This window comes from Halichoeres trimaculatus, unplaced genomic scaffold, assembly GCF_033239565.1.
Source record: "Halichoeres trimaculatus isolate MK-OKI-2021-1 unplaced genomic scaffold, fHalTri1.1 fHalTri1_scaffold_4, whole genome shotgun sequence".
NCBI lineage: Eukaryota > Metazoa > Chordata > Actinopteri > Labriformes > Labridae > Halichoeres > Halichoeres trimaculatus.
In genome coordinates, this window is record NW_027437182.1 from 4372104 (window position 1) to 4390225 (window position 18122).

Sequence of the window (18122 nt, forward strand, 5' to 3'; positions counted from 1 at the left end):
TCCCAATTGGGTTCTCCATTAAAAACAATTTCTGTGATTAATTTTGTAGTGATGGTGGACACTGGAGCCTAACTGTCAGACAGAAAAAGGACAGAAGAGCAGAAGAAAGATAAACAGCACGAGCTAAAGGGCAAAAAGGGCTAAACTGTTTGTGCTAATGTTGTCTCCAACCCACAGTCAGCAGTTATTCTGCAGTGGTCTGTTCAAACTTGAGAGTCTATCAATAAAATGAAGAGTGAGGTTATGTTAGCTCTGACTGGTAGATGACTGGCAGGACATAACCAGGATTTACTAACTAATAGTTAGCTTGTTGTCACATTAGCCTATGGATACATCATAGCACCAGGCTGCCAGTAGCGCTAGAAGGGACTACAGAGATCCTACAGAGTTTGGTAATTCATTCCACCATTTGGGAACAACAGAGGAGAGGAGTCTGGCTAGAGATTTGGAGCCACGCTGGGCTGGGAGCACCAGGCGTCTTTCACAAGCAGAGCGTAGTGGGCCAGAGGAAGTGTAGACCTGGATGAGGGACCCCAGGTAGGCAGGAACTGTTCTTGTCAATGTTTTTTAAGCCAGAAGAAGAAGAGCTTTGAGTTTGATTGGAGCTGCTACTGGAAGCCAGTGAAGAGAGATTAAAAGCAAGGTGACACGTGCTAACAGAAGGTAAAAATGGCTCACCTCTCAATCAGAAAGTCACATGTTTGACCCTGCAGTCCCTGAGTCTTTGGACAAAACTCTTAGGCCCCAAATCTCTCCTGCTTTTGTTCAGCAGAATATGAAGATTAGAGGGTTAAAACACTCATTCAATGCACTGAGGAGTCAGGGTGAACATTTACAGAAGTCCACACTGCTCTTAAAGACTGATAACACACCTTATCATGCACACACACACCTGCTCACAGTGACCACACACTGATAAACTGTTCAGAGAAGGAGCCGCTAACTTCACCGGACACAGCTTCAAATACATATAACAGACTGTTAACCCAGTTAACTCCTGCTTTCACACACTCTCTCTCACACACACAAATAGCTCTGGGTAGTATTTGATCTTTAATCATGCCTGTCATGTTCTCGCTGGGTTATAATTAGGTGATAAAACTTAAACATGCCGGTGCACAGACTGCTCAGGATGCCAAACAGAGATTCATATCTGAGGAGCAGAGTCATACACAGCAGTTAGTTTATAGAAACCTTATCTTATATACCCTTTGATCACTTTTTAACTCCCTCCAACATGCTTAGAATAATTCCCTGAATGTATGACAGGAGCCTGTAAATATTTCATACACACACACACACACACGCACAGGACTGTGACGGTGTGCAGATGAACTCGTAAGCTCTTCAGGTCCCAGCAAAGTCCGAGCAGCCGAGATACGAGGGGGAGCAGGAGAAGACAGTTTAATGATTATTACTGGCCTGAGGCCCGAGCCGTAACTCACGCTAACTCTGGCTTCACGCAGCTGAGAGGCGCTGACAGGAGAAGAGTTAGTGGGACAACAGACATTTGGTTAACAGGTGTCAGTTTACTCCCTGAAAACTGTTAGGAGAGCTGCAGCGGCTATAAATTAAAGCGTTCTGATTATAGCTTCACTAAATGTGTGCAGACAAATGTGGCACAGCTTTGATTTATGACTCCTTCATTAATTATCAGGGTCAAGGTGGTTATGTCACCCCAGCTGTGTTGTAATGATGCACAAAGTTAAGCAGGCTGGATTTTCTTCTTCTTCCTTTTCTGCAAGTTTGAGCAAATTTTCTGAGACAATATTTGTTTCTTTTTGAGGCGGAAAAGTGGGAATAAACTTTTATTTCAGTGCAGCTGACAGCAGAAGTTATTTGAGGAAGAAAACTGAAAAAGTGCGTTGGAGGATGATGCAACTGGAGCTCTGACTTTACGTTAAGGTGTGAAGTGTGTGCAGCCCAGGGGTGGTGTTAGGGGTGGGCCCAGAGGTCCCAAGCCTACCCTAAACTTTTCTTTTAGTTTTATTTATTTACTTATTTTCTAATCGACTTAAAAAGAGCATTTTAAAATGATGTGACTTCATGTTGGTTTTGTTAGTGTTAGATTCTGTCTTTGTGAAATAAGCCATGGTTTTAGCGTGCTGGACAATTTTTTTTTTTTAAATAAAGTCAAGAAAATTTCAACTTTATATGGGCAGGATCAGAATATTCTTTCAGGAAACACTGTAGATTTTTCTTTATTTTATTTTACTGTGGTTAATTGCCTTGTTCTTACAGCTTATTATGAACAGAACACTGTAGCGGTGCAGCCTGCAGGTTTGTTAGAGCGCCACTCTTTGGTCAGTACCATGTAGAGCAATTGCAAGTAGATCTGTCCGATGCAGAAAAAGATTACAAAAATGTAATTTAAGATGAAAAAAGTAACCAAACCTGCTTCAAACCCCACGCAAAGTAACATTAGTTACTGGTTGCAAAGTAATTTTCTCAAACTCAGCATCCTGAAATCCTGACTTTGCTTTTTCCTTTCACCTTTTAGCTGTTTTTGTCTCTTTTTTAACTGTTTTTTAAATTATTTTGTATGTTTCTTTCTATTTTTAACATGCTCTTTATTTTTGTTTAAAGCATCTTTGAGTTTTTGAAAAGCACTCTATGAATAAAATATATTATTATCAGTAGCAGTAGCACAGGGGTGGCCAACCTGTGGCTCTTTGCCTTTCGGTGTGTGGCTCTTCGATCCATTCATAAAAAAAATAAATATAGTTATGAGTAGTGGTGTGCCAGTTAATTTAAACTATATATATATGGATGCCAACATTGGGATCAGTTGGATTAATATTTAAGTTACAGTTTCTCTTCTCTAGTACGAATTTAAACACACTCACAAACACAATAAACCTCGCTTTGAAAATTGGAAATGTATTGATTTTCATTTTATGTCATTTTGTTTATGTGTGAGAGAAAGTGTGTTTGTAAGACCAGGTGTGTGATGTGGCTCTCTGTAGTACCACGGTTGGCCACCCCTGTAGTAGTATATTGTAAGTCATTTTATTAGATAAGTTAATGATCTACAAACTTTTGTAGCTGAAGGCACAGCAAAAATTTGCCAGGTCCACCTAAAACTGAAATCGTGGCTCCGTCCCTGCTGCAGCCTCAATTTGCAGGTAAGGAGTGAAGGTCTAGGAGTATCTAATTCTGGTTTTGGATTCAGCTGAATGTTATTTTTTATCTTTACTCTGTGTGGTAGTGTCAAAGTCTGACTTTGAGGAACCATTCGGGTAATTTTTAAAGGATAAAACCAGAAAACATTCAACAAAATCCAAACTAACATTTAGAAAGTACCTGAGGAGAATAAACTTTCTTCAAAATCTTCCTTTGAGTGAGACTGCCACCTTCTCTCAGTTGCATCACTGCATCCTTAAACCCTCCACCCTGGCTTCAGCAGGTGCAGTGATCCTTTCCTGTACTTAAAAAAAAAAACACTCTTCCAAAACCTAAATGTGTCATTGATTTCTTCAAAATCCGACTTTAACCTGAGAGCTTCACCATACGTTGCGCAAACATGCAGCGCATCCAAACCGTGTCTTTCATTTGAGTCATGCGTCTGCGTAAAACCCCCGGAGCTCCCCTGAGCTGAGCCTGCAGGTTGGAGAGAAGAGTAAAAACAGCCCCGTGTGTCTGTCCTGTTGTTTTTCAGTGGATTGTTTTTGTGCTTAATGAACCCCAGTCTGGATTCTTCTGCTTTCTCCTGAAAGTTTTGTGCGTAAAAAATAACATTTTCCCCAAAGAAAAGGTGCGTTTTCTGTCTTCTTTGTGCGTAAAGAGGAGAAACATTCAAACAGACTTTATGTTGAAATATATTTTTCAGTTTTTACCACTTTTTCACTCAAAGATTTAGAAAATGAGATATAAAATATAATAAGTTTATGTTCGTTTGTTGATATATTATGCGTAAAACTCAACATTTAGCTCAATCTGTGCGTTTTTCCTCCACTGCCTCATCCTCTCTGTGATCAAAGACTCCAGAATAACAAAGGATGGCTGTCTGCATTTTTTCTTCTTTCTTTTTTCTTTTAGGACTGATTGTTTTTCATACCTGCTCTTTCTCTCCTCCCTCTCTGTGTGTATTTTCCTCTCTTCACTGGCGTGGCACGGTAGCGTCCAATTGTAAACATACATATATTATATCACTCAATCGCTTCAATGGATTCAGGCTCGAAACTCCGCCCGTGGGCCGTCCCTCTCACAGCCATTATATTATAGCAAGACAAGCGTGTCTCCGGAGACAGATCTGTACTCTGCTGCTCCAGACTGAGGCTCAGGGTGCCTCCAGCGCCTCACACGAGCCTCTACAACAAACACAGAGACGTTCCTGCTGAAGGAGCTGCTGCACCTGCTCCCAGACCAGACTTCTTCAGAGACTCTTCAGAGAGAGGATCTTTCTTTTTGACAGAATGAAACTTGAAGTTTTCTCAGCGCACCACTTCGCGCAGAAGCCGCTGGAGTTGTGCATGGACGCAGAGGGGGGAATCCCTTCTCCTCTGTCCGGGGACGAGCTGGGGTCTGACGGGGACTGCGTGGCCAACAGCCCGGCACCTGTCACCCAGAGCGGGGACAGCAGCAAGGGCAAACCCTACACGCGTAGACCCAAGCCTCCTTACTCCTACATCGCTCTGATCGCCATGGCCATCAGAGAGTCCAGCAGCGGCCGCCTCACGCTGGCAGAGATCAACGACTACCTGATGAAGAAGTTCCCCTTCTTCCGCGGCAGCTACACCGGCTGGAGGAACTCCGTGCGCCACAACCTGTCACTCAACGACTGCTTCCTCAAGGTGCTGCGGGACCCGTCCCGGCCCTGGGGCAAGGACAACTACTGGATGCTGAACCCACACAGCGAGTACACCTTCGCTGACGGGGTGTTCCGGCGCAGGAGGAAGCGCATCTCCAAGAGGGGCTCCAGCAAGGAGCAGGAGAGCCCGGAGCTCCTGAGCGAGGACACCCGCCTCCCTGCGCCGGAGGAGAGAGTGGGGACCAAGTTCTCCAGCTCCTTCGCCATCGACAGCATCCTCAGCACACCTTTCAAACGGAGGGAGGAGAGCCACGCTGACGCAGCACGCCCCCACGCCCCCCGGCTCTTCTGGCCCCCAGGGGCCCACATACTGCCCTACACTCTGAGCTACCCTGCGCAGCACTCATACCTGTCAGAGGGGGGCTACAGCAGCACGGACGCACTCACATACCTGCAGCAGGCAGCACCTGAGGCCGCTCTGCACGCGCTCAAGGTGCCCAGCAAGGCGCGTGGGTTCCACATAGACTCTCTGCTGTCCTGAGACACGCGGGCTGCTGGCAGACCTGTGCGCCTGGACTCATGATGTGCACTTTTGGCGCCGTTTGGGACTCTGTCTCATCATGACTGCTGCAGACATGGCGCCCGGTTCGTTGAGATCCAGCTGTGTGGTGACCCAGCAGGTAGCTGCTGTCACCACAGGACATCCCACAGTGTGTGTGAGAGAGTGTGAGTGTGTGTGTGTATCTATTGTTTGGTTCATTGGTCATTTCTACTGTATGACGGCATCAAAGCGCCACGAAACATAAAACTATTCATTTATTTATATGTTTTTATGACCTGCTGTATAAAATATTGCTGTGTAAATATCTAAAGTAAATATTGACGTGTGTGTGTGTGTATATATAAATATTGACTGAGCTGCGATGAGGGTCACGTGGCTGCACTACAAACGCATGGAATAAAAAAAAAGCCTGATGTTTCTCCTGAGATGGATTCATGCATGCCTGATATTTTTATGAATTAAAAAGAAAATAAACAATGAGAGCCTGATGTTCAGTGAGTTTTTCATCACACACATGAAAGAGGAGGAGGTGGAGCAGGTGCACAGACAGATATGTGAGTGTGTGTGGGGGGAGTTAAAGGGGCCTTACACCTGCTCAGCAGCAAAGGTGAATTTTTCTTAGAGATTTTTTTTTTTTTTTGCAGTAATAATCTCATTAAAAGTAGCTCAAAAATTTTAAATCAGAGCCGAAACAAAACCATAACAGCCCCAGGGCTTGTCTGTGGTGTGGAAATCCCCAAAACTAATTGTTTTTAAAAAGTAGTTTTTGTTTATCAGAAAGAGAAACAGAAAGTCTAAGTGAGGACTGAGCTTGAAACTGAAGGTTAAACATAAAGAAAGGATAATTTTCTTGCTAGTTTAGATATTTTTCCATGCAAACACAGTTAAACTGTTTCATAAGACACCGAAATAAAAATTTGTTATTGTAGAAACATTCAACAAAACTTCTCTCCAGGGCATTTGATCGATTTAAAGTATTTTATCTGGTAAAAACAAGTTTTATAACCATGTGTCTGAAGGGAATAAATCATAAATAAACGATTAAAAAAATATATTGTTGTTGTGTGGGATTTTTAATGATCTTTTTCCGTGATTAGAATTTGATTTTCTTGAATTTTAGAGAATTTTAATGTCACTTTTTTTTTTTTAAATGATCTTTAGCCACATTTAGAGACACTGCCCACGTCATCTTTTGGTGAAATCACAACATTACACCCATTTTAGAGGAAAAAAACTACGTATTTAAATTCAATAACACTAATAACAAAGAAATAATAGAGAACTTATAACACAAATAATCAAACTTCCTGTACAAAGACCATGTTTAGTCATTAAAAAAAAAATAGAATTATTAGAATTAAAAATTGCACACCAGACAAAAGCTCAGGTATAAAGAGGTTAAAGGTGATTTGTTGAGCAAATTCTAAAGAACTATCATTAAAAATAATCCAACAAGGATGAAGAAGTATGAACTGTATCTGCATCAAAACACGGTGTTCAGATTCACACACACTACGGTGTCCGCAGGAGGCCACAGCTGCTCTCCGCGGTCCTGAAACAGACCCCAGACCCACGCGCCTGTGATCCACTGATGACTGATGAACAAGTTATGTCACTTTTCTAACTTTTCAAGACACATTTATCATCTTATAATAAACTTTTACCCCACTTTGACTCCGCTTTCCTTCAAAATAAAATCCTATCCAGCAACTTTTGGACCGATCTTCGATCGTTTTCAGAATCACTCAGCTCTGGTTTGGCTTGTTTATTTATTTAGTGAAACATTTGCTAAATTAAAACGGTTTTATGCTCTGACTTTCCTGCCAAAGAATACATTTTTTATCATCTGTTTTACAAAACGATGAACATGCTCCTTAAAGAGACGGTTGTTTTTAAAGTGGAGCCCAGAGTGACGCCCTGCCTGTTTATAGGGGAGTGTGAAAAGTGAGAGCACATTAATAACAGCTCAAAAACACCAATCTAGAAATGCTGGGTTTTGAATAAATGAAGGAAGCTTTATCCTTATTTTCTTTATTTATAGAGGTGACTGGATGTTGAAGTTGTGATGCAGATTATTTTAATTTATAATTTTCAAACACAAACAACCCATGTTGAGGTTTTTTCTCCTTTGACTTCATGTTTTCTGACTGAGCTCTAAATTCAGGCCTGTTTCCTGCACTGAGCCGCTCTGCGCACGGAGCAGCCTCACAGGTGACAGGTGAGCCTCCCTCCTGTTTCCAGGGACAATGCTGCAACCTGCAGGTGAAACACCGGAACAGCACACCTGTCTGCGGGCTAGTCACGTGTCTCCAATCCTCCCCAGACAGCATCCTCGTATTGTTGACATCCTGGTTGTCATGACGCGCATCCTCCGTGTTTGTGCGCACTCTTTTTTTTCACATCAGGACCAGGTGCACAGCAGGGAGACAGGTTTCAGGGGGTCTGCCTGCAGATCGAAGGAGGCCCTCTCAGTGTTATGAAACCAAACTTTAAGGCAGCAGGCACAATGTTAGGAAGTCCAAACAGTCTGTCACTCCGGCAAACTGAACCGCGCCTGACCTCCAAACTCCCGGAGAGGCAGCTCAGGAAGCAGTCAGAGCAGCGAGAGGAGCCGAGGAGCAAGAGTGAGCGTTGGAAGGAGCAAACTCAACATGTGACTGTTTGATCCAGCGCGTTTTGCTCATTACAGGCCTCCAGGAGCAGTAAATAAAACATTTGAGGCAGCTGTAATTATTATTATCATCATTAGACACATGAATTTGTTTGTATCCATCAGGGAAAAGATTGTTTTGGTTCATTTGTTGACGATAACTTCCAAATCCTGTCACTTTTATTTGTGTCATTTACTTGGATTGCTCAGTTTTAGGCCTCAGACTTTTTATTTTGAAGTGGCCTGAAATAGGTTTCCTGAGGTCAAGCAGCCGGACAAACAGTTTCTCCAAATCTTCATATATTTTGTGGGGACAACCCGCATATTTCAGCTCCAATATGAAAACAAACAGACGGCCTCATTGTGTCGGCAGCGGCCTCCAAAGACAAACTCCTCCATCGAAAAACACCTCGGAATAGTTTTTCGTGTTTTCGTGGCGGCTGTTGATCACTTGAGATTTGCAAAAGGCTAAATTAGGAGCTCATATAATCTCAGTGCGTTAAGAAAAAAAAAAGAAGCAAAGCGAGCCGGAGCGCCTGCTTCAAAGCCTGCCCAGAACAAAGATCTCCTCTGCGGGCCAAAGCATCCTGATCTCCGCGGGGGTCATAAGTTTTGATGTCGCAGGAAATTTCTGGGGGCCGTTAAGATCCTACAAACTGCTGTACATGTGTGTGTGAGTGTGTGTGAGTGTGTGTGGTGGTGGAAAATGATTTTATCCGCACATCCTTTGTTGCGCAAAGTGCAAAAGGTTATTGTTGGGGGTTATTGTTTTGAAAATCCTGCAGGCAATATCTAAACTTTAAAAAGATTGTGTCGGCGAACACGTGCACACACACACACACACACACACACACACACACACACACACGCAGACAGACGCACATTTGAGTGTGTGTCATGAAAAGTGTACATTTTTGCTCTTTGATGCACTAAAGAGAAACTGAAAGGAACATTTGCATAAATCATATTTTTAAAGAAAATAATAAAAATCTGCGCATGCGTTTTAAAAAAATATCAATAAAAAAAGAAAATTTAAAAATAAAACTTCCACATCACAACAAAATAAAGTGCTTCCTCCACGCTTTTTCTCCTCCAAGCTTCACTGATCTCTGCTCCATCGCAGCACGGATGTTGATTCTACCTTTATGGGATATATAACTCCATCATGTTGGACAAATCTGTGTGTGATGTCTCCGTAGGGGAGGAAACTGTCGACGCCCGCTCGCCTAATTTCGCTTTTCTCTTTCTAATGAACGCGGGGCCCATGGGACCGGCTCTGGCCCGGGGCGGTAAGCTGACACTGGCGCGCTGTGTGTGGTATCCAGGGCCGGGCTTGATGGAAAAAGCCTGCTTCCACTCATGTCAAAGTCATTTACTCAGAGCAACCCCCCGCTTACACACGCACGGCAGAGACCACCACCTCTCCATCTCTCACACTCCTCGCCCCAGCCCGGCACCGCGACAGTTTGTTTTTGTTATCCTCTGGACCAGTTTGGGAGGAAATTATGAGCAAAATAACACAAATAATACACGATGGTGCGTTTTTATTGTCTCGCAGTGATGCGTTTGGGGTCCCATCTTCTGCATTAGGTGTTTTGGAGTTGTGGTGTCAGATGCAAACTGGACTTTTTTTTTTGAACATACAGGAAAATGTCTCAGATCTGTGCCACATCAGACTGGCGTCACAGCTCCATACATGCAGGAGCAGAGAGGAAAATCCTCATTTTTTAGCTGCTGCGTTTGGCGTGTGGCTCTGTTGATTGGGATGTCTGGGGGAGGTTTGATAGATGGCTTAATTGCGTGTAGTCCGAGCTGGGAGCGAGGGAGTGGGAGAGTGGGAGGGGGAGGAGAGAATAAGGGGCTTTAACGCTGCTGAGAACGGTAAGTGGACTTGGGCCAGATTTGGCAAGAGGGCGGAGGAGGGAGGGGGGTGGCTCTATTCGTCACTGATTTGAGGGAGATTTGCAGGGCGCAGAGTGCGGATGAGGAGAAGGGGTGGGGGGCTCTCACAGAGGGAACAAAGATTTATGAAATGATAGGTGGTCGAGCTTTGTTTGGCTGGACTGTTCCGCGCAATAAGTCCAAGGGTTTTCGTGTTTCCTCCACTTGAGGGACTATTAAGGCGCTCGATGGCCACCCGGTGCACCACTTAGCGCCGCTGTGACACCCAGTGGAGCCTCTGTGTCCTGGACACTCAGTCTCCAGTGGATCAGCAGCTCCCCCCACTCTCTCTTCCTCTTCCTCTCTGTCAGTGCGTACTCGCCGTGCGTCAAGGGAGCACTGTGCGTAACGGGAGAGTCGTGCGTAACAGGAGACAGATTTCTCTCCATTTTGCGCCTGGATTCTGAGGACCACTGGTGGTGTAACGCTCACTTGCACGGACACTGACCGTTGGATCTCGATAAATCTCTCCTCTTCAACATCTCCCGGCTCGTCTTTTCACCCTCCCTCTCTTCATTCCACGCCAGCTGTACGTCAGAGCTGACATGACGACCGAGACCCCTCAGCAGCAGCTGGACCCTCCGCCTCCCCTGAGATCCAGCCCGGCGTCCGGCGTCCTGCATCCCGCCATGCTGAGTCCACAAGCCGCCTCAGAAAGCTCGTCCAGCGCCATTAAAGGGAAGAAGACGAGCTCCGGTTTGCGGCGACCGGAGAAACCTCCGTACTCCTACATCGCTCTCATCGTGATGGCGATCCAGAGCTCCCCGACCAAACGGCTGACACTCAGTGAGATCTACCAGTTCCTCCAGGCGCGCTTCCCCTTCTTCAGGGGCTCATATCAGGGCTGGAAGAACTCGGTGCGGCATAATCTGTCGCTGAACGAGTGCTTCATCAAGCTGCCCAAAGGGCTGGGCAGGCCGGGGAAAGGCCACTACTGGACCATCGACCCGGGCAGCGAGTTCATGTTCGAGGAGGGCTCGTTTCGGCGCAGACCGAGAGGCTTTAGAAGAAAATGTCAAGCCCTGAAGCCCATGTACCGGATGATGAACGGGATAGGCTTTGGCACCTCCATCCTCCCGCAGAGTTTTGACTTTCAGGGTCCCTCCGCCACGCTCGCCTGCCACAGCAACGGCTACAACTTGGACATGATGAGCAATTCAATGGCCGGGGGGTACGACGGGCTGAGCGGCGGCCACCATGTACCCCACATGTCCCCGAGTCCCGGGTCCACGTACATGGCGAGCTGTCCAGTGCCGTCGAACGGGGAGTACGGACCGGACAGCAGCAGCAGCCCCGTGCCCTCCTCTCCGGCCATGGCCAGCGCGCTGGACGGACACTCTCCATACGCCAGCACGTCCGCACACTGGGCGTCCTCCGGAGGGTCCCCCTACATCAAACAGCAGCCCCTCGCCTCCAGCACACCCGCATCCTCCGGTTTACACTCCGGCATGTCGCCTTACTCCCTGGAGCAGAGTTATCTCCACCAGAACAGCAGGGACAGCCACTCCAGTGACATATCAGGTACAGTCTGGCTCATGTGTGCTGGATTAAAACACAGCAGAAAAATAATGCTAAGGTATTTCTCACAGCAGCAACATTTAATTTGTATTATTAGTGGAGTTTTGAGACAATTTCAAAAAAGTTTTCATCTTCTGAAAATGTCAAAATGAAGAGAAGAATTTCTGCAAATTTAACGAGAGAGAAATCAGAATATTTTATGATAATTTATATAAAATAATACCAAATATGAGTTTTTATATTTGATTAATTTCAGCAAAAACAAGTTGTTTTATTTATTCTCGCTTATTTTGGGCCAAACGCTCAATAAGCTGAAATAAATTTGCTATTTAAGAGTCAATTTATGAAATAATAAAACTGGATTTAGTGTAAACTTAATGGAACCACCCAGCCTCACTGACATTTTATTTCGTTAGATTAAAGACTGTATTTTTCTGGTTTGAAGGCCAAACTGGTTTAGATTCAAGCCACAGAAGCTGCTGATGTGTGTGATCCGCAGGATGCGTCTTTCCCCCAGAGTCTGCAGCTTTTCTCCGCCACATCTGTGCGAGTTTTCACGGGATTCTCTCCCTAATAATCAGATTAAGAAAAGCAGCTATTTAGCGATTCACCTCCCCCGTTCACGCTCATTTACTTTATCACAACACGCCGTGGCTTTACGAAAGTCAGGGGATTTCACCGAGGCGAGGAACCACGCTGGAGCCCCGAAAGGGTCCCAGAGGTTAACCAAACAAAGACTGCGCAGGTCGGACCACACCAGCGGAGGATTTTCAAACCGCCGAGTATCCACCAGAGACGGAAGGCCTTGTTAAACTTTACGCAGCGTCTTAATTGAGCCTGTAGGAGGAGAAATGTGCCGGTGTGCGCGGCGCAGGCTCACACTCACACACTGGACTGACAGTCAGAGGGGTTATGTAGGGCAGCGAGCTGTGGCCCGGAGGATACAGCCTGCTGCTGTCTCTCCCTGGAAAACAGTCACATCTGGAGTCCTTATGACCTTGACGCAGCCACAGCCTCCCCATTTATTCCTCTCTGTGTGGAAATAGAGGCTCACTTACAGACGCTAAATGACGCGCTCTCAGTCTGATTGAAATATTTCTGAAAGTTTGAGGCTCATTGGGGCGAAATCACCCTTGTCGTTCAGAATCAACTGTTATAAATTTAGCATCAAATTATTTAATTCTTAATTATTTTTTTTAAATAAAAATACAAATTAATGGTAAGAGTTATTTCTCCTTATTGTAGAAGATTTAAAATCCTATAAAATGACGTTAATTCTGCTGTTATAATAAACTCAACTTAACTCAAACTTTATTTATAGAGCACTTTTTAAAACAACCGTAGTTGACCAAAGTGCTGTACAAACACAAACGACACATATGGCTTAAAATGTCTAAAACATAAGCATCAGTCTGTATTCATTAAAATACATTAAAAAACATAAAAATTAAATAAAAAAAATAAATAAATAAGATGTGCACTCAACTTTGATTAAAAGCCAGGGAGAAGAGGCGAGTCTTTAAAAATGAATTAAAAAATAAATGAATAAATAAATAAATAAAAATAAAAAAGATAACGTAATTATCATGATCCATGTTTATTAATAATAATGTCCACAAAATTTAATTAATTTCCTTTAAATTCGTATTAAGAATTAAGAGGGATTCTGTAATTATTTAAAACATAGTTTTTTATTCCTACCTGTGTATTTTAATTTGAAAGGGTCTCTGTAATTAATACATGATGTAAAATGAGCCTTAAGCTATTTCTAATCTGCAGATTCTGTTTTAATCCTAAAACCACATTTTAAATCATTATATTAAGGATGATTTTGAGATTTTTTACAGACCGGACGTTTTATTTTGAAAATATCTGACACGTTAAATGTTTATTTCTGCTCCAATGAACGTGTTTACCTCCCCCACGCTGCGTTTTATGGGCGAAAAATGGGTCAAAAAGTGGAAAATAATTGTGTCACTGATAATTGATGCATGAGCCTCTGACCTCACACACACACACACACACTCTCACACACACACACCTGACCTCTCCCTGTCTTTCTCTCCGTGCAGTGGGGATCCCGCGCTACCAGAGCCACTCCTCGGTGTGCGACAGGAAAGATTTCGTGTTAAACTTTAACGGCATCTCCTCCTTCCACCCCTCCGCCGGCGGCTCCTACTACCACCACCACCACCACCACCACCCGCAGAGCGTGTGTCAGGACATCAAACCCTGCGTCATGTGAGCGCGCCGCGCGCTGCGCTCAGGACTCCGGGACGGTGACAGTGAAACTGCAGCTCCGTCACCACGAAGCAGACGTTTTTTTTTTCTAATGTTTTTATACCTGTTACTGAATGTTTGGAGGACTCCTACCTGGATGTGTCGCGGTGTGTGTTGGCCTCCTCCTTGCAGCCAAAGTAGCTTTTGTTTTGTTGGACTTTGAAGGAAATGAATGAAGAAACCCCAGAGGCCTTTAAAAACCACTCTGCCTGTATGAACCCTGACAAGCGTTTTTCTTCTTCAAAAGAAGTTTCAGAAACACGACTTTAATGTGTTTGCTTTTGTAACACGTGCAAACAAATTATATTCTATGTAACTTTATTCTATCCTGTAACTACACACGTGACGCTTTAGGCTAACATGAACTGCAACAAACCTTGCACTTATTGTATAACCTCCCTGCCTACGTTTTGTCTTTGAAACGGTTTCAATAAAGCTGATTTATATTTTAGGCTACACGTAGAAGAGCTCTGTCTTTACCTGGAAGAGAAAAAAAAGAAACTCACCTGAAATTTGTTTTATCTCAGAGTTTCTTGGATTTTATTATTTTAATTCCCTCAAACTTCATCCAAACTAATTTATCCATCAACTGGAGTTCACCTCTAGATTAAAGTATCACTGCGGCTGCGCAGTTAATCACAATTCCATCAGTTATCGCGATAAGAGCGTCTCCATAATCACGTTATACAAGTCAGAAAAAGCTCAAACATTTTTCATATGCACATTCTTTTTTTTTTATCTTATCTTAAAGGCCTTCTTCAAAATTAATTTGTGACAACTAAGAGGTGTAAAAAAAAGTTTTTTATGATTTATTTTGTATGCAGGAGGGAAATAATTTAGACAGATGTTGTGCAAAACGTATAAATCATCAGATAAACATTTAAAATTTGAGTTATACCCAGGGGTGGGTACCGAATCAGGAACTTTTATGGGTACCAATTGAATTCTGTCAAAAGTACCAGGTACTGATTCATGTAAAATCAAAAGGTACCATGTTTAGGTACCTAAATGCTTCTTTGTGACTGTGAGATAGAGGAAGAGTAGCAAATTTTCCATGCAGGACGTGAACACAGCATGGCAAGGATTTATATTGAAGAATAAATATGTTAAATTGAAAAAATATATATATTTTATTATCAAACAAATTGATTCTTTTTATCATATTAACACTAAAAAGTACCGATATTTGGTACTGTTGAGTACCGGTACCAATTGCCAGGTACCGGGCATCGGTACCGTATTGTTTCAAATGTGAAAGGTTCCCATTCCTAGTTATACCCATGCTGAAATTTTGTTTCATTCATGCACACGCCCACAAGATTTTTAAATTTAGCAAGTTTCATATTTCAATTTAAAGTGTATAAAATCAATAATAGTTTAAATGAAACTTATTTATCTACTTTGCTCATAGAGGATCTGTAAGACTCATTCTTCTTCACCTCATCTTACCTGGAACAAAAGAATTCACCCTTGATAATTAATTTATAGTATTTCTATGAACCTGAAAAACAGCTTATTCCATCTTCCACTTTCTTGTATTTTGGGAATATATTGTGTGGTGTAAAATTCAGATTATTTTGGGTTGCTGTCGTAAATAGAGATTTAATAGTAAGGTTTTCTGTATGTTGTTCTATTATTTGCAAGATTCTCCTGATATCGCAATCTCTCCCGGGGCAAAGCACTCCTAAAAGAAACGATCAGATCCTAAAATCGTTGCTGTTACATCGGCCTCACTTAAACACTTGATTTTACATTCTCCTGTGCAGCTGCAGCATTTAAAATCTGCTTTTTGAACACAACAAATTATGAAATACTAAACCAGAGAGAGGTGTGTTTCTGAAAAATGATTCTACTTTTTAAAAGTAAAGGACTATTCCTATTTTTTTTTTTCGCAATGCTGCTCAGATTTTTTTCAAATCCTTTATTTGTGCGTAAGATTATTGACATTCGCTCAGGTCCAGTGAGCAGCACATGCTTTTTAAAAGCTCTGCATTGAATCCCTTTTTTACGTCTTGCAAAATTTTAAAGAATGCATTCGAAAGCTTAATTTCAAAGGTAATTTAAAGGGATATTGCTCATATTTTGTGTTCTGGTGTGAAGAGAGTTTTGCAGAGATGCTGAAGAGCAGCATCTCTGAGAAAGAAATCATTTTTATATTCTTTAAATCTTTTCAGGTAAGAGTTTTGCTGCAGTAATCAGTCTGTAGTTTTGCAGGAAAAAGCATTTTTTTTAAAGGACGGCGTCTTAACATGATTTATGTGAGCGTTTCCTGAAAAGTGATGCATTCAAACAATGTAACGCACAGTTTAAGAGTATTGAACGTTTATTGTTTTGGGTGGTTGTTGTGTCAGTAAAATAATCCCTGAGCTTTCTGATGATGAAGAGGAGCAAAGATGATATTCTCAGTGGATTTACTCACGTTAGAGATGCAAACCTCTGAATTAAACGTCACTGCACTTCTTTCCAAAAGCTTGTTATCTTAAAGCAGGATTATAAACTCTGAGCAACAGGCTGATGATAACAGTATCATTTGTAAGAAAATGAGATAGGATGAGAGGATGAAAAGAGAGGAAAAGAAGCTCTAAAAGTTTTCAGATCGAGTGGAAAGTGTTCTGGTTTCTAAAGTAAATCTAATTCCCTGAAAATCTGATGTTTCAGTTTGGATGTTTCCACATTTCTCATGATTTACAGCCTCCTCCAGCCTGTCACACGCAGCATCCTGGTGCTGTTATTTTCCATGTGCACATCCAGGGTTGCAACATCTGAGGACGCCGTATAAACAAATGAAAAGACAGAGCCTGCGCGTCTATGGAAATGCAACAGAGTGGTATTTTTAGAGCGCGGTAAACAGATCAGACTCGCAGAGAGCTGCCTCGTCACACAAACAGAGAGCAGATCAGGCTTTCTGCAGCTCGGCTCTGGTCGAACAGGCGCTGTTTAGTCATGATTCCCATGCAGAGAGGCTCTTCGCTAACATGCAAATAAAGCTCTGGTGGAGGCAGATCCTGACTGAGCCACTGGCATAATCACAGCTTCTTAAAATGCTCTGTTGAGTCAGGATTTGTGCTTTAATTTCAACTGCTGTGTGTTTCAAACTCTTCCTCTGAGGCGCTCTCTTTTCAGACATCTCTTGTTGCTGTGCAGGAAGAGATGATTAAAATCCTCACTCCTCACAAATGACAAATAAAAACCACATGTTGTGTTTTTTTTTTCACATGAAAAGTGTTTTAAATTCCACACGTCTGACACCCGCTCACATATGGTTGACTTCTTCCCTGAAAGCTCCTGCAGCTTTTTGCTCAGGGAACCCTGATGCAACGTCATCACACAGATTTAAACAAACTGCATGTAAGCAAACTCCACATCCAGGCTGTGTCAGCGGGTTTAAAGGACTGGCTTCTTGGTCTGAGCGGAGAGGCCTCCCTGAGGTGTTTTTGAAAACTTCCAAACCCAGAGAGTGGTGCAGGATTAGTAATGGAAAAAAAGAGAGCATCAGGAGTCATATTCCCAAATATATTTTCATATTTCAGCAGACAACAGAGTCCTTTCTCATTTCCTGGATGCAGCCCTCCATGATGAAAAGTCACTCTTAAGTGGCCCTGCAGCTGCTGCTTTTTCCATGACAGGATGCTTGTGGAACTTGTGATATGGTGGAGTGCAGCGCCATCTAGTGGCGGAGACTATCTGAGTGAGCTTATTCTGCACTTGGACAGAAGCAAAAAATCAACAACAGTGAGCAACTTTCCTCCTGTTTGAGCTGAACTCTGACCTCTGGCTCGACCAAAGATCAACGATTACAACTCTGTTCGACTCATGATGGCCATTAATCTGACAGATTAGTCTGAATAAGACATTCTTTGGTTGATGTTTGAAGGTTTTAGGAGAGTATGAATTCAGAGAGGTATGCAGCTCCTTCAATCAATCGTTAAATTGGTCTGAAGTTCATTTATATTTAATGAAATAGTTTTAAAAATGATGAATGCTTAGGCCCGTCACGATAATCAATAAATCATCGTCCTCGGTAAGTTTGCCAGCCTCGATAAACTGACACCTGCATGCATGTTTGTTTTCCTTCCTCTCTTTCCACCAAAGAGCCTTAATGAGAAGATGGCTCACTACGTCTATCTTTCCTTACATCGAGGTGCATAGGTTCTATTGCGGATTTATAGCGGAGTGAGCATCTGTCAAAAATACGATCTTGCACGTACACACAGAGTGAGCTGAAGCGAGCGTCCTGAGGGGTAAGGAGGAAACACACGCAAATATGAGTGATGGCACCAAAGATACGGTTCTTAAGCCGCCTGCCACAGTCCCAGTGTGGGAATATTTTGTTTTTATCAGAATGAACAAAGTGTGAGCTCATGAACACCAACGAGCTGATATGTCACATTTGTTTGAAAATAGTGGCGACAAAGAAGAAG

At 43.0% G+C, this 18122-nt stretch overlaps 2 protein-coding genes across 2 annotated transcripts; both read left to right on the top strand.

Annotated features, from left to right (window-relative positions):
• The first annotated feature begins 4402 nt into the window (after window positions 1-4402).
• Window positions 4403-5789, top strand: foxq1b (forkhead box Q1b). The gene has a single exon (XM_074668804.1). The coding sequence runs from the start codon at window positions 4416-4418 to the stop codon at window positions 5289-5291; it is 876 nt and encodes a 291-aa protein (XP_074524905.1). The 5' UTR covers window positions 4403-4415; the 3' UTR covers window positions 5292-5789.
• A 4185-nt stretch (window positions 5790-9974) lies between these two features.
• On the top strand, window positions 9975-14220 carry foxf2b (forkhead box F2b). Its single transcript, XM_074668447.1, has 2 exons — window positions 9975-11424; window positions 13494-14220. The coding sequence occupies exons 1-2, from the start codon at window positions 10449-10451 to the stop codon at window positions 13664-13666; spliced, it is 1149 nt and encodes a 382-aa protein (XP_074524548.1). The 5' UTR covers window positions 9975-10448; the 3' UTR covers window positions 13667-14220.
• Window positions 14221-18122: the final 3902 nt, after the last annotated feature.

Bases quoted from the DNA above. Each gene is read 5' to 3' on its own strand.
- foxf2b (XM_074668447.1), top strand. From the start codon at position 10,449: ATGACGACCGAGACCCCTCAGCAGCAGCTGGACCCTCCGCCTCCCCTG. The intron at 11,425-13,493 runs GTACAGTCTGGC...CTCTCCGTGCAG, and splicing joins CCACTCCAGTGACATATCAG to TGGGGATCCCGCGCTACCAG.
- foxq1b (XM_074668804.1), top strand. From the start codon at position 4,416: ATGAAACTTGAAGTTTTCTCAGCGCACCACTTCGCGCAGAAGCCGCTG.